The sequence below is a fragment of the Pinus tabuliformis genome, chromosome X, assembly GCF_031772625.1.
Source record: "Pinus tabuliformis cultivar Carrire ecotype Pingquan chromosome X, CPIR1, whole genome shotgun sequence".
In the NCBI taxonomy this organism is placed as follows: domain Eukaryota; kingdom Viridiplantae; phylum Streptophyta; class Pinopsida; order Pinales; family Pinaceae; genus Pinus; species Pinus tabuliformis.
The window spans coordinates 677,164,527-677,188,901 of record NC_142308.1 but is presented as its reverse complement, the minus strand read 5'-3'; the positions used below and the strand labels follow the sequence as shown (position 1 = coordinate 677,188,901).

General features: G+C 39.3%; 1 protein-coding gene across 1 annotated transcript in view; it reads right to left on the bottom strand.

Moving 5' to 3' along the window:
- Nucleotides 1–1,257: 1,257 nt before the first annotated feature.
- LOC149141792 (nuclear pore complex protein NUP43-like) overlaps nt 1,258–24,375 on the bottom strand; it is a 137,498-nt gene continuing 114,380 nt past the window's right edge. Inside the window, exons 4-5 of the mRNA XM_089449373.1 lie at nt 1,997–2,070; nt 1,258–1,748 (exon numbers count right to left, since the gene is read on the bottom strand). Coding sequence (XP_089305499.1) covers nt 1,695–1,748; nt 1,997–2,070 — 128 coding nt within the window. The 3' untranslated portion in view covers nt 1,258–1,694. The remainder of the gene's footprint in view (nt 1,749–1,996; nt 2,071–24,375) is intronic.

Genomic DNA, 24,375 nt, shown 5'->3' with positions numbered 1-24,375 from the left:
TTAAAAATATACTAATTGATAAGAAATATCGATTCACCCCACTTAGTATTTCCAACACTACTAAATATAAAACTTTTTCATCTTAACAAATAAATTACTAAATATATTTTTGAAATAAAATTACATTTTGAAAATATTTCAAACTACTTCACATATTTACACTAAAAATATGCAAAAGTTCTCGAGCAGCCTATGATTCTTGTTATTCACAACAAGTCTTATGGGGTGAATAACAACAAACTATAACCATCCTCGTCTTCTAGAGCATCGACTTTCCTTGAAGCATAGTGAGTCTTTTCCATTCTAAAACTCTGATTCTCGAGCACTAAACATATGCAAAAGTTCTCAAGCAGCCTATGATTCTTGTTATTCTCAACAAGTCTTATGGGGTGAATAACAACAAACTATAACCATCCTCGTCTTCTAGAGCATCGACTTTCCTTGAAGCATAGTGAGTCTTTTCCATTCTAAAACTCTATCATTTTAACATGGTTTTGGGGGCAATTCTTTAACATTTAACAAAAAAAATACATTGATTTTCAAATTGTAATTATTATTCACAAAATTGCAAGAATATCAATGCGATTTTAATCTCTATAATCTATATTTTAAAATTGTAAAATATTGTTGATTAATAATATTTATAATATTTAATTAATAATATTCCAAAATATTTTTATGGATTGAAAGTAATAATTTAAACAACTAATAAAATTATTAAAAATACCATTCTTTCGGATGATTCAAAATATATTTGTTTCAAAATATAAACAAATAGATAGTTTAATAAGTATGGTATCAAAATTTTTATCTATGGATTCAGCACTTAGTCATAAATAAAAATAATGAAATTTGTTATATTTTAATTGTGCTTCACACAGAATTCCCATGTACACAATACCATCTTCTTTTGATATCATATATAATATTGATATGGATTGGTGATTATGTATATAAAGAATATATATTATATAATGGTATTAACTTTTCAAACTTATGATTCTAATGAATTCTTCCCAGATCCGAGTAAATTAGACTGGAAAATAGACCTCAAAATCTTCCAAAAATTCTAACAAATAACCTAGGATTTATATAAATTGTAAAACTCTACATTTAACTAAAAAGCTTCACTTTCCCCTCTTTGTAGTTAGAAATTTTCTAAATAAAAATTCTCAATGTATGTATTTATTTTTTTATATTTATGATAGTAAATCCATGACACAGATTTCAGCAACGACATTTAAGATGATAAATCCATGAAACAAAAGTTTCGGCCTTTCTACTTATTCTGGCGAAAATTAAGAATTTTTAGTACACTCGACTCTCCTTAAGATAATACAGCCTTGCCACTTAAAATGCAGAATCCATGTCAGAGAGAATTCCCAATGGAGAGCATTGCTATAGTTATTATGACCTCTGGGTATTATGACCAAAATTGTGGGAAACTTTATTACAGTCGACAGTTTTTCTTAAATATGGATGATTTTAAGGTGCACATGACTATTGTATCATTGATCCCTGTCTGCTTTGGTCGAGTCCTGCCCCTTCAAAGACTTGATTAACGCAAAAAGGAAGATATTGAATTATCACCCAATGGTTTATAATACCCCTATTAATTCATTTAAGATTTTGAAGCCCCCTTCTAAATACAGGCTAGAACAGCAACTAGTTTGATAGCATAAATGGGCTATCGATTATGACCTTTTCAGAAACAGAATTGTTTCCCATTCCAAACCGCATATTACATCCTGCACAATTTAAATCCAAAGAAAAGCGAGCACTGTCAACAACAAACATGGACAATTCAAAATGGTTTTTAAACATCCTCCTAAATTATACTTTGCCAAAAACAGATATTCCACATATTTGTCAACCTTGACAAATTTACAGGCAATTCAAACATGAATGTTATGGCTTGCTAGTTCAAGTGTTCTCATTAACTCCTATTAAGTAACTAACTGACCCAGGAATTAAAAGAAAAAACAACACCACTTACACTGGAATTTTCTGGATCAATATCAAAAGTATTAATTGCACATGGTTCTGCAAGAACTTCGAGCGGCGCCTCACCTATTCACATCAAATTTTAACAATTTATCTAAAGAACATAAAAATACGTTCTCTAATCTACCACAAATCTGTAGCTCCAGTTATCGCGTTTTGAAATTTATACTTGCAATACTAGGTCGCAAAGGAATTTTTCCCTCGGATTAAAAGTGTCAGTAGACTCATAAAAAGGCAAACAGTTCAATATTGCACGTCAATCAAAGCAAACCTGCTGTCTTTCACATTCCCTTCAATGATAACAAGCAGTATCGCTGAACTGATATGGCGACCAATATTTACTGTGCTATTGGCCCATTAATGCGTGGGGGGCGTATATGCCCACCGTTGGATATAAGCAAGTACATTATCCAGCGGTGGGTATATACAGCCCCCTCCATTAATGGGTCAATAGCACCGTAAATATTGGTTGCCAAAAGATATGGATGACATGGTAATCAAGTCCACAGCAACTCAACAAAAAACCTACATTATGACTAAAGGAAAACCCTAGCATGCAATTTGGGACGTTCTTAATACAACATTGATAGCCATGAACAACCAATCTTCCATGTATGCAAAGTGTTTGTCCACCATGGCAGCAGTACAAATCAGCTAATAAGAAAATCAAAACTAACACTTTTTTCTGTATGGATTCAAACCATAGGCAGGGTAAAGATCACTGAACTGAAAACAAATAAATTAAACTATAGTGGTTTATGAAATTGACAGAGACATGAAAGTATATAAAAAATTGTCCATGCAGTCTTCTCATGGAGACAGAGAGATATCATATTAGGTATTATGATGTCTGAATAGTTAAATATTTACTTCAACTATTTCCCGGTACTTGCACCAAAGCTAACGACATCCATGTATCAATGAGAAAGTGAGGTCTGAAAATTCTGCAAGGTATTCTGGCCTGTCCTTTTTGTTCAGAATCGACATTAACCTGAGTCAAATTTCAGATTGGCACACACAAGTACGTAACTGTCAAAATTGGCACAACATCATACTTCAAAAGTTGTGCTTCTAACATCCGAGATGAGTACCTTGGCTGGAGATCTGCTGAGAAAATCATTAGCCTTTTTTGTTGAAGATAAGTGGCCCATTTCAAATAGCAGTGTTCCTGAATCTTACACTCAATTCAGAAATTGAAAGGGTCATTGCTCAGTCTGCAGGACTAAGTAACTGGATTCATCCCCCCCATCCCCCATGTGTCCTGAATCCCACATGTCGGACACGATTCTCGAGGGACGCATGTTTGATTCGTGGGTCGAGCGAGTCCGAACACAAGGGATTCATGGACCTAGTGAATCTGATTCGCCCCTGCATGTCACAATTTTGGGATGTGTCCCTCTCCAAAAGTATGTCGCGGCTCTTTAAAAGCCCAATTTGGATTGCTTTCTCTTCATTGTAATGCGTCTCCCTTGTTGTGGATGTGTGGGAGCGAGTAGCAAAGGGTTTAGGAGTGTTTTGGAGGTCATTCATGCAACCAGTAAGTGCATTTCGCTTTCATCCTCTTGTTGCAAGAGGAATTGGAGCACATATGGGAATTTGTATAGTTTGAAGAAGAGCAGACTTGAGCAGTCCAGGACAGAGACAATGGTGTATGTGCACACCAACCTTCGTCTTATTTATAGGCAGAGGGAGGAATGGTTGAAGGGAAAGATAAAGATGAGGGATGTCTTTCCTGATGATATGGGTTTGAACAGCAGTATTGAGTTGGAATTGGCCAATTGGATCTTAATGAGCCAGTGCTAGAGCCTGTCACTTTTGATGATCGTGATACTCTTGGGGGGTCATCTTCCACAACAGCAGATGCAGAGATTACATTGGATACAGAGGAGGAGGATGTAGAGGAGAGTATTGGTGACCGTCACATTGATGTTGGTTTTAATGATGATGATTGATGAGCTACCTACTACCTTGTAGTTGTTTTGTATTTGCTATTTCTATTTGCCATTGGCATTCCTAATCAGAAGTCCTTAGGACTCAATGCCGTAACACATTTTGATTTTGATGACTTAATGAGAAAACTGCAGTTTATTGTTAATTTTTTGTCTTTCTCATATTGGATCATTGATGAATCTGTCACAATTGTATTTGTATGCATAATGTTACAAATTTACAATGTAGAATCTAGATGTATGTCTGAATTTGTATCATCCTGAGAATTTGTGTAATATGAAATATCTATTTAGTATGATATATATATATATATAGCGTGTCCTGTTTTGGGGGGTCTACGTGCCTCGTGTCGAACATTCAAATTTGTGTCCTCTGTCCCTGTGTCTGGTTGTTGAAATATGTAACTAGGTCCAGTCTTCATAATGACATATGTAATCATGATTTTATTTATTTCTTGTAAAAAGAAAAATAAATTTATTATTGTCATACTTGATGCATGGGTTTCATGCTCAAGGGAAATTTATTTTTAGGTCAAGCACCCATTGAGTGTTTCTGGGGTTTGTCATTTAGTCTACAAGTCAATTGAGTCATTGTCATGTATGGAAGACCCTCTTGGGCATGTTACATATTGTAAAGGAAAATTTAGTTGGGTCAAAAATATAGTCAAAGACCCTCCAAGACCCTGTCAATGTGCAAGCAACAAGTCGTCCTTATCTAGTGACAAGTCAGCCTTATCAAGTGACAAGTCGACCTAGGGACAGTGACAAGTCGGCCTACAAGATGTGACAAGAAGCCTATATATGAAGGACTCGGCCTCATTTGTAAAGATCATCCAAGCAACTCACAATAAGTTCGATCAAGAGAAAGAAGAAGACCTAAGAGGAGCAAAGAAAAGAAGATCTAAAGGAAGAAGTAAATCAAAGTATTTTTGAAATGTTTTGGGCTAAATCTCCTCACACGTGCAAGATCTAGGGCATCACTTTTGTTGCAGCAAGGACAAGTTGCAGAAGAAGCCAAATTTTTGTGACAAGAAGACTCTCTTTGCAAGCCGAGTTCCCAAGAAGGAAGATCCTACCCAAGCGAAGAAGAGAAGGCTTTCAAATCTACTCCAAACTGTCCACACGTATGAAACTACAGAGATTTCAAGCAGGCCAAGAATTGCAGACCTGTGGAAGAAGCCGAGATCTTGAAGAGAAGACAAAATCTGAAGTGTTGCAACAAGTTTGACCAACGTTGACTTTGTGGAAGAAGAGTTGATCAAAGGAGTGACTTGACTTGGTCTTGGAGGGGTTTTGGGTCAAGGGTCATAGGTCTTGGAATTCGTCATTTGAAGTTCTATAAGAAAAGAGTTCTTGCGAATATTTCTCTCAAGAGGAGAGGTTTTGGCCCTAGTTGATCGCCTATATCTTGGGTCCTCCGCTCAAAAGGAATATCAAGAAAGGTCAAGGCATCAAAGAGGACATCGAACCATCAAGAAGGGATTCATGAATGTCAAACAATCTAAGGAGTATCAAGAAAGGAACTAAGGAATATCATAGAAAACCCTAGCTCATCCAGAGAAGGGTTCCATACTTGAAGCATTCTTGGGAAGTTCACACATTTTACAATCATCATCTCACGGAGAAGAAGATCTCAAGGACCCCACCTCCACTAAAAGAAAGAAGGATTACACATTGAAGCATCTTGAAGTCTCTACATCAAAGAAGAAGCATTGCCATCATCATCAAAAGAATCAAGGTGATCTCCCTCTCTGAAGAAAGGATCACATCACAAGCATATTTGAAGAAGGACATCTCTGGAAGAAGCATTGCCATCTTCAAGGAAGCAAACATCACCATCAAAATCAAGAAGGCATCAAGTTGAAGATATCACCATCAAAGGAGCATCTTCACTTGACAAGTATCCTTATATCTATCATTGAATCTACTATCAAAATGACTTCATTCTTCAAGGAGAGCAATAAATTGGTTGGGTCATCAAATTTCTTTGCATGGAAGAAGAGGACAAATTTGATCCTCATAGAAAATGAAGTCATTGGGCATGTTAAAGGTTCAATCACTGAACCACCTGTTACACTTGCCGCCTACACCTACCAATCAGTGAAAAAAACCCTTAACCCCACAAGGTGTGGTTGGTGGCAAGAACTAAGAGAAGGGGTTGTCACCTATTCCCAACTTTCTCCATTTAAGCTATCTCCTAGATTAGCTAAGGGGGGTGATCTCTAATGAAAAGTTATATGATATGAGTCTCTAGGAGAGGTTAATTTGGATTACTTGTCAAAAAATAACTTGTTTCCAAGAATTAAACAAGCATATGAATAAATGAGCAAATTTCAATGATATATTCAAAGTATAGACCAGTGCCTTCAAGTAAATAACAATAGTTTGCTCAAAAATGAAATCAAGATACAATGATAGACAATCCTACAAAATCAAATGTTAAACCAAAATAAGCATATAAACATCGATTGAAACTATAAAGGAGACAGTACTTGAAAGTAAATGCCCAATTGACAAGATAATGACATCAATTACTCATGAGCTTAAATGATCATCAAAGCAACAACATATGAAATAACTTTGAAATAGAATTGCATCAATGAAAGAATTTCCAAGTACAAGAAAGTTAAATGTTGCAAAAGTAAAAGAATTCACAATACTTGCATAATAAATGCCTCTTGAAATAAAGTGATATAAACAAGACTCAAGTAAATCCAAGATAGCATAAGTAGGAAAATTGCATTTGCAAGTAAAGTAAAGATGTGATGTAGATGTGCTCTTGGTTTATTTTATTAGTTGCATTCAAAAGCAAAGTTTCAATTGAACTCCTATCCCCAGACCTCACCCTCGCTCGAAAATCAGACCTGACAGTGGGGTCAATAAAGGTGGAGGGTCCCTAAATTCTATACAACCAACTTAAGTTGGAGGTAAATTTTAGTGATGCTTGGTGCATGTAAGATTTCCCAAAGTAGCTTTGCAAAAGGAAACTTTAACTTGAGAGATTAGCTTGACATAAAATAAATGGTTGCTTTGGAAAATGAAATTGCCCAAATACACAATGCATCAATACTCAAGATATGAAAATGTTGCACAATAATGAGGCATAAGTGAACTTTAGACAATTACCAAGCTAAATGTATCAAGTTAAAGGGTGCTTGCATAAAAATAAATTGCTATGAAATGGAATGTAACTTGTGACTTGTAGCAATCAATGTAAATGGTGCAAGTGAATTGTAGTGAACTTTGGGAAAGGGAATGTGATGTGTAGTTATGTTAATTTCCAACTTAAAGCATGCATAAGATGTGAGAATAAATGGAAATGTCAAAACTAACAATCAACCTACAAGCTCTCTCATTAAATGGAGAGATAAGATGTCAATGGCTAGAACCTACGCTCCCACAAAAAACAGAAACTTTATTATTATGGTTTACAATGAGGTTAATGGCTCTTTGAGAATTACCCAAGGAATTGATGGATGTACAATATGAGGTTTTGAAACCACCAGGGAATCCGTTCAAGTATGGAGCCTCAAGAGAGATGGAAATGGTGCTACAATTAGGAAATACAAGCTCCCAAAGCAATATGGCCTAGCCTTTTTCGCAAGCCATCCTAATGCTGACGGCCTCCTTGAAAATGGAACTTGAAGTTTGAGAGAATCTACAGCAAAAATTTTAGGGCTACAAAACTAAAACTAAAGTTAGTGTGAAAAAGAGCATGCAAAATGAGTGATAATGCTGCAATATAATATACAAAAACTAAATCAAGTGATGGGAAAAATCCCCATAACTTGTATAGCTTATAAGGAGCTCTTGATTAACTAGATAAGAAATGAAAGCACAAGAGTATAAGATATAGATTTGCTTGAAATACTTGACTTAAGCACAAACTATGTCAAAAGGACCCCTACAAAACCAACACTCTCAAAAGATAAGCTATTAAGATTCAAATAACGATAGGAGCTCCTTGAAAGCTATGCCAAGAGTGGAGTTGGTCTCTTGAAAACTTCCCCTCACGCTTGCTAGTTGATCCAAAAGATGGCCTCTACAAAACTTCAAATGCACATTAACTCATATGGAGTAAATTAATAAACAATAACAAAAGAACTCTAGAATTTGTATGAAAATAAACAGAATTGTCTAATCTAAAGCATATCAAATGACCAATTGCAAATGTAAAATAGTTAACATTCACAAATCTATAATAACATATAATAAATTAAATCAAATTAAACACAAGTAGAGAATTATACCATCACTGAGCTAAGCACAACTACAAAAGAGAAGCACCCATGAATGAACCCAAAGACTTTTTTATTCATATGAAGCACAAGTGTACATAGAAGCAAAGTCTCCCCAAGCACAATAGCTAATACAAAGATATATAAGTGAGAGCACAGAGCTCTTATCATATAGAAGCTTGGGAGCCAATCCCAAGGAAAATGGTGATAATCCCAAAGCAAATGGTTGACAATCCTAAAGCACCTTCATGCAAATTCGAATTTCCCAAGTGGCATCAAGAATCCCTCAAGCAAAATCAAATTTTATGATGAAATGACAAGGGTATATGGATGGGAATCATTGTGGGGAAAATTTCCCACAAAAATCTCCACCAAATATTCTCTCAAATCCTCCCAAATGTGCATTAACTTCACAAATTCGAATTTTCCAAGTAAGCAGCGTCTTCATTTATTGCCAGAAATTTGATTTCCTTGAGCACATGTCATTTCCTTGATTTTAGGAGTCCACATCACCTTGGGACTCCACTTTAACTCCATGACTTTCCACCTCATTTCCACATCATTTAGCATGTGTGGATATTTATTTTTCTCCATTTATTTAATTGTTGACTTAATTTATTGTCACTTTTTCCACTAAACTTAGAAAAAGTTGGTTTTGAGAATCTAGAACACATTTTTAACCCCTCAAAGTGTGTCTTAGTAGAAAGTTGAGGGTGAGAGCTGCAATTTTTATTACTCATACCCATACAACTTCTTTAGACATCACTTATTACATTTCATATTTTTTATTTCAATTTCCGTCTTGCAGGAAATTTAAAAAATTAAAAAATAACCCCCTAGACCTAATCAAATTCCACGAAATATTTTGTGTGATGTAATATGGTAATATACATTGACCCTAGACATTAGGACTCACCCAGTGTCTCACCATCAAATCATACTCCGACTTTGAAGTATATTTGGAGGAAAAGACTCAATTAACTATTAAGTTCTCGTAAGGATATGATGATTAACCAAGTGAAAAAAACCTCCCAGAGTAATACTCATTTGATGATAAGGTCCCAAGCTACCCAAACTTGTTACATGACTAAACTCCTCATACTAGTATCAATTTTACATTGTCCCCGCAAGGATTGTGGAATTTGAGTATAACAGAAAATGATAAGAATAGGAAGTAGAGTTTAAAAACTCTAGTAGTATAATAATCTTTGATGATACAAGTAGCCTTTAGCACATCCTTTGGCATGGAGTCTTCAAAAAATCTTTAGGTGCCACTCCAGTGGTCAACACCACCAAAGGAAGAAGCTCAATCTCTAGCGAAGTATATGAAGGGGGAGACAAGGGCTCAAAAAATCCTTATAGAATCAATAAAGGATTCTCTCATCCCTTATGTAGCAAAATTGGATAAGTCAAAAGACATCTATGACAAACTGATAGAATTATTCTTCGTAAGCACTGCAGGAGAAGTGATATCTTTGAGAATTGAGCTATATAAGATGAAGGTGTCAAAGGAAGAAGGGGTAGCCTCATATCTTATGAGGGTGTCACAAATACGAGACCAACTACAAGAGTTGGGGGAAATAATGTCCGACAAAGAGATGACCACCGTGGTGCTCAATGCACTACCTGATGAATGGGGCAACTTTGTATCAAGCATCTATGGAAAGAAGGAAGCCACCCCATTCAGTGAACTCTAGTCATTGTGTAAGATTGAATAAACCAGGTTGAAGGCAAAAGCGATGTAGGACCAAGCGAACAAGTTCAAGCATTTGTTGCCATGGCTAGGAGAAAAGAAAAGTTTGGGATGTTAGGACCTCAAAAAAAGAAGAAGATCGATATGTCAAAGATCCAATGCTATTGTTATCAGGAATATGGACATTTCAAAAGAGATTGTCCAAAGCTCAAGAAAGACAAGAAGAAAATGTTAAATTTTTTTATTGTTCTATGTTGTATCGGTTACTTTAGCCCAAATTACTTTTCATTAATCAATCATAAACGTAACTGAAAAAAGAACAATATATGCAGTGACAAAGAAGACAACAGCACAACCATAAGAGACAGCAGATTGGTCCAAGACCAGGGAAAAACCCCACAAGGGGGAAACCCTTTCAAATCTTCTTCTTTAATAGATCATCATAAAAAGATTTCAATAGATAGTACAATGAGCTCAATACATATGTTTGCAATAGATACCAATAAATCAGATCTACAGATCTGTACAACAGCAGAGGGAAACCCAGATCACTGAATTCAACTAAAGCCAAGATGTCAAGCCCTAGACCTAAACCCTAGATGCTCTCATCAAAGTTGTTCGTGTGCATCTGAAACTCCCAAGACGCTCTCTCGGATACTGTGTGAGGGCGTCTGCGACTGCTCGGATGCTCTCAGGAAGACTTTGTGTATGTGTGAGGGTAAAATACACCAAAAACCCTTGGACGCTCCCTTACAGTTGTTGTGTGTGCATCCGGGATGGCCTGTACGCTCTCTGGACCACTCTGTGCAAGCATCTGAGGACTAATGCAACCAGATCTGACTCTGAACCCCTAGATGCTCTCATAAGCCTGTCTGCCAACATCTAGGGCTCTTTGGACGTTGTCTTGTCCACTATGTGCCAGCGTCCAGGGACTAAAATGCCCTGTTCTGTGCCATTGTCTAGAACCTAGAAAACCCTAACTCAGAGCAAACCTCACACCTGTGATTTCGGACCTTTGTGCGAACTCCTTCCGTCGAACTTGTGCGAACCAAGACAAAAGAGAAGAATAGAACATGGCTTGATCAATGTGATGAAATGAACTTAAGGTCGCTTCTATTTATAGGCTTTCCTGAGGGTTCACTTGGGGTTAAGGTTGACCCAAGCCAACCCATTCCATAATGTATGTATGAATAAAATAATTCAAAACTTAACTTCCGCTTGACCAAATTGGGTGATCTTTAGGTCGATTTTGGTCCTCTCGAAAAGAGGAATTTAATGCAAGCATCATCTCGATCATCTAAGTCGTCCAATGTGGAATTTGACCCTAGTTGCAAAAATTAACAAAAATGGAAAGAAAGGAATGAAGCCCATATCACCGAAGTAGAAGAACCTGAGAAGAAAAAATCAAAGAAGGAAGAAGTGAAAGATCTCTACTGTGACTGAGATAATCTTCTTCACTTAGTTCTTTTCAGTTTTATGAAAGATAGCTATCATGGTAGGAAGTATTGTAAGTATGATAGGATGCATCATATTAGAAGATGGCATCATATGAGAAGCATACGATTGAAGCAAGAGCTCATGACATCATTATAGAAGCTTGAAAGAATAGCTAAAGTAGAAGTCTACATGGTTGAAGCAGTCCTCATAGAAAGGAAGTAGCTCATGGTAACCTCATTGAAAGCATAAATGAAGAAAGTCATCTACCATGATAAAAGATATAAAGAATTCATCGTTATTCATCATCATTAGGAGGGACCATTTGCAGGATGAGGATAATCAAGATCCTCCATTAGAAGGTTCGCATGTACTTGGAAGAAGCAAGTGTCTCGTTGATCATTCCACCTTGTGTGGGATCTATGGTTTAGAAAGAAGATGATATGATGACGAAGGAGTGCAGCATGTCAAGATGGTTAAGTACTTTCAAACAAGGAAAAGAAGTTGGCAAAGGAAGTCTAGATGACCAAAAAGGAGAAAACAGGTATGTATATGTTTGATAGATTAAATCATGTCATAGTTGCAAATAGCATGGGTGAATGCTCTATCTCATGAGCATGATCGAAGAAAAAGGATCTCCTCCTTTGGTAAGATGCATGAAGAGATATGTCTTGAACTAGTTCACATATTTACAAGTTTGAATCAACATAATATGTCCTCATATGGAATATGAGGTGGTTGCCAAAGATGGAGGAACTATGTATATTCCTGGGGAACAATATGTGAAGAAAGGAAGAAGAATTCGTGAAAGATGCAACTATAGTCACATAAGATAAGTGATCAACATCCTATCACTAGAAGAATTGGCTATGACATCTCCATAGAGAAAGTATGAAGACTTTGATGAAGTCTATGAAGGAAGGAGACCCTTGACATCGAATGTCTTGGAGACATGCTTATGAATGTGCAGGATGTTGATGTTGCAGGCAAGCAGATGTCATGATGAAAGGCCATCATAAAAAATAACTTTGATTTGATGTTCATTTTGATTTTTGGACAACCTCTAGTTGGGTTGATACAAGGCTACTGAAAGAGAGTTGTAGATGTCACCTACAACTAGTACTCATAAGAATGGATGGAAGATCCTGAAAGTAACATGACTTGAAGAGGTAGCAGAATGAAGAAAAACTAGATGTGGACTAGAAGATCACTTTCCGAAGGAGGACATGACTGATGGTTCAACCCTATGGTTCGTCGAAGGAAAGTGATGAATGGTCGATGCCCTACGAAGAAAATCTAGAAGATGAAGGCTTCATAATGAAGAAGATGAAGTTCGTGACATCGAAAGAAGGAGCCATACAAGTAGCTAAAAAGTACCATGATCTCCACCAAAGAGCAGATAGTTGTTGTTGGTAGCAAGTTCCTAGTTAAGAAGGAGCTTAGACAAGTCCCTGGATAAGAGGGAGCTTGGGTATATTCCTTTTATAGGAATGAGTATATCTTCCCTAGTTGAGAGGGAGAGATAAAGTTTAAACACATTATTCTTATCTTCATGTTGTGAAGAAAGAATGGAGGATTGGGTAGGCATCTAAGATTGATTTTGATACTCTTTGAGGATGTGGTAGGGCATCGAATAGGCAATAGGAAAAGGGAGGAGTGGTTGATGGGAAAAACAAAGACGTGGGATGTGTTTCCTGATGATATGGTTTTGGACAGCAGTGTTGAGTTCGCATTGGCCAACTTGGATCTTAATGATACAGTGCTACACCCTGTTACTTTTGATTATAAGCGCAGCTCGAAGGGATGGAGAGAGACACAATTGTGAAAGCATCAGTTATCTTGGCAGATCAAGCTACCCAGTTCACAGATCAAGTGAGGGAGCAGTTCGAGCCAGAGGGAGAATATCAGAGATAGAGTAGTAGATACTTTCGAGAGCAGGATTTCAAAGAATTTCCCAGTGTTTTTCCAATGTCAGAGAGGCATGAAAAGGGAGGTCAATTTTTTTTGCAAAGAGGGTCGTACAGGCAGTGCTAGTTAACCAATCCAAGGGTGTGAGTTGTTGGAAGAGGTTCGTTCCAGTTGTCGGAGGCCAAATCTAAGTCCAGAAGGCAGAGTGAATATTTTCCATAGGTAGATGGAGGCTAGACGACATAGTGGAAGGCAGATTTGGGGTTGTGCATATTTCCCAAAGCCAAGAGTCTGAATTCCATGCAGAGTGCAAGTTTTCCATTATGGGGTTTGAGCAGGCCAAAGAAGGTCGAGATTGATTATAGAGGGAGAAAATCTTCTCCAAATTATTTCGCTAGTATATTTGTCAAAGGATTTCCAATCAGGGATCCAAATTATTGTACTCTCAAGTTTGTTGCATAATGATAAAATAAACCCTCATTTGTTGCACCGTTTTTGTTAAAATTGGCAACTAGGACCAAACACCATGTGGGTCATCTTATTTATGGCAGCTGATATTTTTCTTGGATCCCTCTCATCGAGAGGTGTAGGATTGATCTAAAGATCATCCAACTCCGATAAGTATTAATGGAGATATGAATTTATTTGTGTTATGGGACAATTCGTCAAGGTCGGCCAGCAACCAAATAACCCCCACGTGTGCTCAACGTTTTAGTATAAAAGGAGATGACTTGATAGTCATTTGTACACACACTTCACTCTTCATTTCTCTACACTTGCTTTGGGGTTTAGTAGAAGAAAGATCTAGGAGGAGGATGCCCTAGTCGCAGTCTGCCCTAACCAAGAGGACGCAGTCAAGTGAGAAGCCCTAACGCAATCAAATGAGAAGCCCTAATGCTATCAAGGAAGAAGCCCTAATGCTGGTATCTACGCAGTCTAGAAGGATCTTTGTTTATGGGCCGTAGTGAGGGTTTGTTGTAGGTGACAGCATGGTGAGAAAGGGTTGTTTTGAGGGTAAGTTAAGGGTTGTTCCAAGTGCATATCGCTGGGCAGATTAGGCCGAGGAACAGCAAGTGTGGAGGCCGAGGAGCAGCGTGGCATTTCTGGAGGAGAAGCCAAGTTGTTGTAGGTACAACGGATCTGTTCTAGGGCCGGATTGAAGGGCTGTAGGGCCACAAGGCTTAAGGACAGACTGATGTTGTTTTAGGGCTGTGTGGTGAAGGATTGGAGGGAGGTCGAAAGCTACTGCAGTTGTTGCGATAAGTCGTAAGCCATAGCCAACAACCAGGCTACTTCTTGGTGCTTCGTTTGGGGTCAAACAAAGCCAAAGGGAATAGCGTAGGTGTGGAGGGTTATTCCTTTGGAGAACTGCAGCCTTTAGAAGGTTGTTTTGCTGATTTGTATGGAGGATAAGGGATGGAGGGTGATGCCCTAACCAGTGATGCAGTGCAGTAGTGCAACGTGGTGAAACAACAGATGGCAGCAAGGGTACATGGTGTTGCTCAGCAACAAGGGTACATGGTGTTGCTCAGCAGCAGGCATGGACAGCAACAAGTAAGGTGACTAGTACAACAGTGCTAAGGCTACATGGCATTGCTAACTAGTGCAGCAAAGTAAATAGGACAACAAGGTACATAGTGTTGTATAGATGCATGGGACAGCAAGGTACATAGTGTTGTATAGATACATGGGACAGTTGTGACATGGCACCAAAGGTACATGGGACAGCAACAAGCATGGACAGCATGGCAAGCATAGTGCAGCGTGGCAAGCATAGTGTAGCATGGATAGCAGTGGCAAGCATGGTGCTGCAAGCACATGAGACATGTTGTATGACGACATGGTTATGACACATGGGACAGTATAAGGTGTAGCAGTATGATGTGTACAGCATGGTCATAAGGTCCAGCATTGTGATGATGGGTGTAACATGGTCAAGCACGATGAGGTGCAGCATGATGACGAGATGCAGCACAATGATAGGTGAAGGAGTCACCTTGGAGAATCAGTTGAAGCAGCGTGTCTTCAACTGATCTCATGTATCATCTTCTTAGAGATGATCTATCCTCTTATCTAGATAAGTCAAAGTGTTGACCTCTATTGTAAATGTACTATCTCTCTCTCTCTCTCTCTCTGTTGAACTATTGAAGAACATATAAGAAGAATTGATCAAGGGTTTCCCCGCATTGGGGTTTGTCCCTGGCTAGCGCCACATCTTGTGTCCTCTTGTCTTGGCTTGTCTTCTGTGATTTATATTTATGTTCTATCTGTAGTTTACTTTAATGTTGATGTGATTGCTAATCTGGAAAAGATATTGAGCTAACTGTGAAAATTGAAATAAATTGCTCTAAGCATAGAACATACCTAAAATTAACATGGTATCAGATCTGAGGTGAAGACAAAGCCCAAGCAAGAGTGAGAGCAATCACCGAAGATAGTTGGGAAAGGACAAAAGGCTCAATGGGTTCCTCATCCCTCTTCAAATTCACCAAGGGTGAAGTCGAAGCAGAGAATATTATCCGAGTGGCGCAGTGGAAGCATTTGATGGCCTACCTAAAGATCACTTCAATGGGAAGTCCAGATCTAAGGGTGGAAGGAAAGGCAGATGGCTTGCTTGCAATAAGTTCGGCCATTATGCGAAGGAGTGTTTCAATGTTAGGGACACACCACTTGATGGTGATAACAATCATTCCAGGGACATCTTCAATGATCGAAGGAATGCAGGTCATCAAGGAAATAGTCGACTCTTCAAAGAAAGCAAGGAACCCCAGGTATGAAGAATCAAATGTTGTTTATGGTAAGATAAAGAAGCGTTATCTTATATTGGCCCTCTCCGTCACAGTCTTTGGGAATCTGGCTTATTGATTGTAGTGCTTCAAGGCACTTCATCGGATAGAAGGGTGCTCTCTCTAATTTGGTAGAGATGGAAATAATCGTGGGATTATACTTGGAGTCAATGCCACCTATCCCAAAAGGGGTGTAGGGAATGTTACCCCTCAATTGAATGTGTAACTCGATTCATTTACAAGCATCTCTTTTATGTACCTGAAAGCAAGAAGAACCTGGTGTCCATTTCGGCAATGGAAGTCAAAGGTTTCAGGGTGGCATTCATTGATGGAAAGGTACGTGTTTGAAAATAGAATTTTTAAAGATGCTTTTACTCATGGGTTCAGGATTGGCAATTTCTATCAAGTTGCAGGATGGTCCATTGGGGACCATGTCAGTTGACACATCTCATCTATAGCACCGGAGGTCTACTTATTATGGGGCCCCACCCGATGTGAGTCAGATGGTGACAGGGATGCCTAAATTCAAGAAGAGCATAAAAGTACATGTCCGAGATGTACCGAAGGAAAATCTTACAAGGGGACCATTCCCCTCATGTAGCAGGTCCACATGATTGGAACAACCCTAGGAGTTTGAGATTCATGATCGGGAATCTCATGTATACAGGGGCAAGAAAGCCCTCTATGGCTTGAAGCAAAACACCCCCGGCGTAGTATGAGAGGATTGATAGTTGTCTGATGAAGTTGCGATTCACTAAGAGTGAAACCGATCCAAACCATTACCCGAAGGTTGTGGATGATAGACCTCTCATACCAGCGCCTTCTGAGGATGACCTATTTCTGACAGGTGCAAACCCTCTCATTTGCAGAAGTAAGAGGGAGTTGGATTCCGAATGTGGAATGGTAAACTGCAAAGCCCGTGACTACCTCGAGGATCTTAACTTTCAGAAATTATATGGTAGTGATGCTGGACCAGATTTGGGAAATGCCTCTGAGTTTCATAAACTCATTCGCGTTGATGTTCTTGGTGAACTGCCGTCGAGAATTATGTTTTGCAGTTAGCATGTTGGGCCCATATTTGAGCCTCACTGGATTGGTGCCAAGAATATTCTAAGATATCTTAAGGGCACAATCTCTCATGGATTGAGATACACTGCCGTAAATGTGAAGTTCGAATGTTGACTAGGTAGGCAGTGTGGAGGATCGCAAGAGCACTTCTGGGTGTTGGTTCTCTTTAGGTTCTGCTACAATATCCTGGATGAGCAGGAAGCAAAAGATGGTTGCTTTGAGCACCGCTGAGACCGAATACATAGCTACGAGTATGACCTCGTGTGAAGCTGCCTAGTTGTGGAAGCTCTTCAGTGAGTTGTTTGTACACATGATGGATACCACCGTGATCTTCTGTGTCAATGAGAGGGGAATTCGATTATTGAGGAATCATGTATTCTATGATCGCTCCAACATATAGACATCAAGTACCACTTTATCTGGGATATGGTACATCGATGAGCAAGATGGCTCCATCGCATTGGGACTGATGTGCAGGTCGCAAACATTCTGTCGAAGCCCCGGGGAAAGGTCAAATTTGTCACTTTCCAAAATGACTTGGAGTCGTTGAGAGACCCTCTTATGAGGGTCCTGCATGATGCATGCATTGAGCTCTGGGAGCTCCGGAGGGCTTCGAGTACTTGGAGTAACAAGCGACCATAGGACAACTCACCCTCCCCTAGTGGTGCGCAATGTACAGGGTGAATGGTTCAGCCTTCCCCTGAGATACCCCGTGGCGACTTATGGACAGGATGAGTGGTTCTCCTGTCGAGGCATCCTAACCATGCAGTCTGGGACTCATGGGAAGTACCTCTCATCTGGCCAATGAGTAGGGAAATGGAGTTAGAGACCATAGTAGTACTATAGATGATGCATCGTTGTTTCTACCATACTCCCTATGCTAGGATGACCTCCATTGATCTGGGATCAATGAAACTGATATGGGATCGGTATGAGTGGTTTGAGACACTCTTGTGATATTGATCTGGGATCAATGAAACTCACTTCGATTCAGTAGGAGTGATATGACTCACTCTCTTAGAACTGATCTGAGATCAGTAAGAGTGGTATGACACACTCTCTTCATATGGAACTAACTTCGGGTCACTAGAGAATGGTATGAGACATTCTCGACCAATTCTTCTTCTTCATGGTTGAGCAAAGCAGAGCAGTGCAGGGCATTGATGGCAGAGATAGTACAGTCTGGCAGATGGATCAACAGATGGAGTTCTCCCTAGTTGAGAGGGAGTGTTAAAATTGGCAACTAGGACCAAACATCATGTGGGTCATCTCATTTATGGCAACTGATATTTTTCTGGGATCCCTCTCATCGAGAGGAGTAGGATCGATCTAAAGATCATCCAATTCCGATAAGTATTCATGGAGATATGAATTTAATTGTGTTATGGGACAATTCGTCAAGGTCGGCTAGCAACCAAATAAGCCCCACGTGTGCTCAACGTTTTAGCATAAAAGGAGGTGACTTAATAGTCATTTGTACACACACTTCACTCTTGATTTCTCTCCACTCGCTTTGGGTTTTAGTGGAAGAGAGATCTGGGAGGAGAAGCCCTAACCACAGTCTGCCCTAACCAAGAGGACGCAGTCAAGTGAGAAGCCCTAATGTTGGTATCGCAGTCTAGAAGGATCTTTGTTTATAGGCTGTAGTGAGGGTTTGTTGTAGGTGACATCATGGTGAGAAAGGGTTGTTTTGAGGGTAAGCTAAGGGTTGTTCCAAGTGCGTATTGTTGGGCAAATTAGGCCAAGGAACAGCAAGTGTGGAGGTCGAGGAGCGGCGTGGCATTTCTGGAGGAGAAGCTGAGTTGTTGTAGGTACAATGGATCTGTTCTAGGGCCGGATTGAAGGGTTGTAGGGCCACAAGGCTTAAGGACAGACTGATGTTGTTTTAGGGCTGTGTGGTGAAGGATTGGAGGGAGGCCGAAAGCTACAGCAGTTGCTGTGTTAAGCCGTAAGCCATAGCCAACAACTAGGCTACTTCTTGGTGCTGCGTTTGGGGTTAAACAAAGCCAAAAGGAATAGCGTAGGTGTGGAGGGTTATTCCCTTGGAGAACCGCAGTCTTTAGAAGGTTGTTTTGCTGATTTGTATGGAGGATAAGGGTTGTAGGGTGATGCCCTAACCAGTGATGCAGTGCAGTAGCGTAGTGTGGTGAAACAACACATGGCAGCAAGGGTACATGGTGTTGCTCAGCAGCAAGCATGGACAGCAGCAAGTAAGACGACTAGTACAATAGTGCTAAGGCTACATGTTGCTGCTAACTAGTGCAGCAAAGTAAATAGGACAGCAAGGTACATATTGTTGTATAGATGCATGGGACAGCAAGGTACATAGTGTTGTATAGATACATGGGATAGTTGTGACATGGCAGCAAAGGTACATGGGACAACAACAAGTATGGACAGCATCACAAGCATAGTGCAACATGGCAAGCATGGGCAGTGTGGCAAGCATGGTGCAGCATGGCAAGCATGGACAGCATGGATAGGAGTGGCAAGCATGGTGTTGCAAGCACATGAGACATGTTGTATGACATCATGGTTATGACACATGGTACAGCATAAGGTGTAGCAGTATGATGTGTACAGCATGGTCATAAGGTCCAGCATTGTGATGATGGGTGCATCATGGTGCAGCACAGTGAGGTGCAGCATGGTGACGAGATGCAGCACAATGATAGGGGAAGGAGTCACCTTGGAGAATGAGTTGAAGCAGCATGTCTTCAACTGATCTCATGTATCATCTTCTTAGAGATGATCTATCCTCTTATCTAGATAAGTCAAAGTGTTGATTTTTGTTGTAAATGTACTCTCTCTCTCTCTCTCTCTCTCTCTCTCTCTCTGTTGAACTATTGAAGAACATATAAGAAGAATTGATCAAGGGTTTCTCCACATTGGGGTTTGTCCCTGGCTAGCGCCACATCTTGTGTCCTCTTGTCTTGGCTTGTCTTCTATGATTTATGTTTATGTTCTCTCGATAGTTTACTTTAATGTTGATCTGATTACTAATCTGGAAAAGATATTGAGCTAACTGCGAAAATTGAAATAAATTTCTCTAAGCATAGAACATACATAAAATAAATAGTTTTTCCCTTCGGGGTTTCTCCAAGGACTATTAGTCTGAAAATATTGGTGTCAATTTTATGTGTGTGCATCTATTTCTTAGTCCCATATTTTATTTCTACAAAGTATTTTATTGTGAAGAATTGCAATGTGATTTATTCGTTATTTGTGTGCATCTATTTCTCAATCCCATTTTTATTTCTACAACGTATTTTATTGTGAAGAATTGCAGTGTGATTTATTCGTTATTTGTCATAAAACAAATAAATTGCTAATCAGTTAGGAGAATAAATTCTAGTTGTTGAAATTTAAGGAAATTTCACATGGAATCAAAGCATTATTGATCACATCAAAGGCTTAGAGGCGAGATCAAGAGATCGTGCGGTTTCAAAGGGAGATCTGAAGCACAGGATTCAGATTTGTGCAGACCAAGCCAAGGGTGCAAATTGCAGAGGTAGTAAATTCGATTTCTATATCCAATCCAAAGGAAAAGTGTGAATTGCCTCAGAGCAGAGTTTGCAAGCAGTGTGGTTGTCGAGAAGCAATTTTGGTGAGCATATCAGTTGATTCGCAAAGTAGATCTGGGCACAGAAGATTTGTAGCAAGGGTTGCAGTTCTAGATCTGCGTTGGGCAAAAAGGGAAAAGCACACAGAGGAGATTTCCAGTTGATTTCTCAAAGGATTTCTAGTTTCCAGTTTGTCAAGAGGAGATCCGTGATTTCCAACAACATAAGGTCATAATAGACCTGCCAGACCAGTCAGTGTGAGTTTCAAAGATAGCAGTACGTGTGCTAGATTCCGAAGAAGGACTTTCAGGAGGTAGAGCGAGTTATCCAGTAGAAGCAGCAGGCAGTGCGAATTTCGGGAAGCACACGAGAGGTGAGTGCACGATCAGATCTGCCACTACAAGGACAGCTCTGCGCATTCCAAAGGAAGTGCGTGTAGCAGAAGGAAGGCCAAGCAGAAAGGAGAAGGAGATTTTCAGCACTAGTCTCCAGTTTATTTGAGTTTCGAAGAGATGGCCACAGCAAGACTCAAAGATCAGGATAGACTTGATGGAGCCTCTATTTTTGGCATTTGGAAAGCCAAAATGCAATTCCTTTTTGATGAGCATAGCTTGAAGGAGTTTGTGACGAATGTCATGGATGAACCAGCAGATTCGTAGCAACCGGAAACCTTCAAGAAGGAGATGGCCAAGACCAAGAGGATGGTCCTAGACAAGGTTTGGGATCACATTGTCCTGCATATTGTAGATAAGAATACAGCAAAGGACATGTGGGATGTTGTTGTGAAGCTATACCGGGATCCATCGATGAATCATAAAATGATTCTCAAGGAGAAGCTGAAGACCATAAGTATGCAAAAGGGTGAAAATGTAACCTCCTACCTCACCAGAATTCAGGGAGTCTGTGATGAACTTGGGGACGTAGGAGAAAAACCAGAAGATGCTTGGCTAGTACAGATAGCTCTAAACGCATTTACCAAGGAATGGAAAACTTTTGTTCAGGGGATCACTCGATAAGATCAGCCTCCAGGTTGGGAACGCCTTTGGAGTGACTTCACTTAGGAAGAGCTTTGGCTCAGTCTCGTAGAAGGGTCTATGGGCAGCAACAGCAATGGATCGAAAGTTGAGAAGGAGGAAGAAGAAAATATAGCCCTTGCAAGTAAATGGAAGGCGAAAAAGGGTCCCAATCACGCACAGAACTCAAAAGGAGGCGAGAAAAATGACATGTCCAAGGTCAAATGCCTCGGATGTGGTGAGTTTGGCCACTACGTCACCCATTGTCCTAAGAGGAAGAAGAACAAGAAGGGTCAGTAGCAAACAACAACTTCGACAAAGATAGATATGTTAAACACACACACAAATAATGGACAACAGATTAAGACAAGTGTGAGATACTTTTCGATTCACAAAGATATACAATAATACAATCCTTATGACCATTGGTTTCATATTCCAACGTCTCTTGGACTCCCTTTGATTGTTCAACTTCCACACGATAACCCTTAACGGATTAGGTGTCCAACATTCCCCCCTTAATCTGAAGGGGTATATACAAGTCCAAGAAGAGAGTTATAATACAAAAATACAATAATCCATGATAGCAATAGTCTGAATGAGATCTCTAAAATGAAGGCATAAGGTGGGAGAACTCGAGGTCTCAACTAGTAGTAGTTTAAGGATGACCACCAACACTAGAATGCTTACTGCAGTTCTTGGAACTCTTCCAAATCTGGCTAAAAGCTGAAGTCTTCTGCTACAGGAAATGCTCCCAAATTTTGTAAAAAGGGAGACCTTTGGGTCTCAACCTGGAAGGCTTAGTGTGATTCCCGAAACAATACCAAATCTGGCAAGAAGTTGATAGTCTTCTGCTAGAGGAAGTGTCCCTAATGCTTTGAAAAAGGGAGAACCTCAAATTGAAAAAGGAGGTCTCAACTTGTGATGCTTTAAGGAAGGACAACAACCAAAAAGCATGCTCATGTGCTTCTCTATCTCCGGCTACAACTCTAAATCTAGGTATGGTTGTTTCTGGTTGTAGGCTCAAGCAACAGGGTCAGGTTGTGGCTCAAGCTCGCTTGATTTATCTTTGAAACTTGTAGATGACCATCAATTTCCCCCCTATCAGATATAAGGTGAGAAGATGAAGAAAAATCAACTGCAAGGCTTTTCAATATTCAAGAACAAATCTTGTGATATGATTTAAATATCTTCTTGGATGTTGAAGCCCATTTCCAAGAAGTGAACCATCCAAGGTGAATCTTTGTTCTTGCAGGAGGCTTGTTTCTGAAGCATTTGTTTGAATGATGATTGTGCTGACCACAATGCTCACACGCATGAAGATCAAAACAATGATCGTTCACATGGCCAACTCGATCTGTTGTGAATGAGGAGCAGGAACGGGTGAATATGAATCGTCATGAAGAAATCCAACACTCTGAAATTATATGGGCTTCGAACAGTCTGGAATATGAAAGGACACATCCTTGTCATATCCAAAGCCAGTTTTGTTGTTGTTGTTGACAATCTCTTCCCAGGGTCTGATAATGGGCTTGGGAGGTGCAGGCTGAATTTTCGCATCTACATGCAAATCTGCTCTTTCACTGAATTGATTAGTTTTTCACTGTTGATGGGAATTCGTCTCAAAGTCAAATAAAGGATTGCTCTGAACAAAAACAAGTTCATAATGAAGCTTACGTTGTTCTAACTCGTCTTGCTGTAGTTGTGACTCAAGGTGCAAAAAATTTATCTTCTCTTGTGCATTTTGTAGACAAATTTGAAGATTAGACAGAGTGTCCTTACTAACTTTAACTATCTTCAACAGTAGATATGATTAGAGTTTCAATACTCTAATAATCATCAATTAGAGCCATTGAAAAGGAACTATCTGCTAATAATGGTTCCAAAGAGCTTTCAATTTCCAAAACAGTGAAACACTTACTCTATGTTTTTCTTTTTTAGTAATAATCTCAGCAACATAAAATATGTCTCGTATACCAACAAACCAATGCACAAACTTACAAATCAAATTGATTTAATATGCAAATGTCAATACTTCAATACACCATGTTAACTTAAACGTGTGCATATACCCAATTCATTTGAAATGAACCATCGTATCATAGTCTTCAAAGGAAACTCAACACACAACATTCAATCATAGCACCTACTTCAACACAAATAGCATACATATGAACCTAAAATAAGCCAACGAACCAATGTTTCCCGCAATGAAAAAAATACATTTCAAATCAACTCTTCATCACATACCATACGCCTTTCATACACATATATGTGATTCAACGCACACGGTTTTCTAAAAATATTCAACGCAACCCTTAAAAAACTATTCGACGCAGCATATATATACACGATCTCAACGTATATACCACAACCTTTCAAAAAATATTCAACGCATAGTTCAAACCTTTCAATGCAAGAGTAATCTCACCATATAAGCCTACAATTCAACACATATCAAATACCAAGGAGACTTCAAACGCAAGCACCGACCAGCAATGACCAACAATTTCAATGCACCGATTTCCAAGTTTCGATGGAGTTTAACTCACCATTCGCAATGCCTCAACTCAGCAGGAGTTTAGCTCACAGTGTTTCAGAAAAATCCAACACTTGTAAAACAACAACGCAAAAATAATTCCACACTATTACTTTCAGTGTTCAATACTTACAATGCAAAAACTTAAATGGAGACCTTCACTATTGCAAGGAATCATCC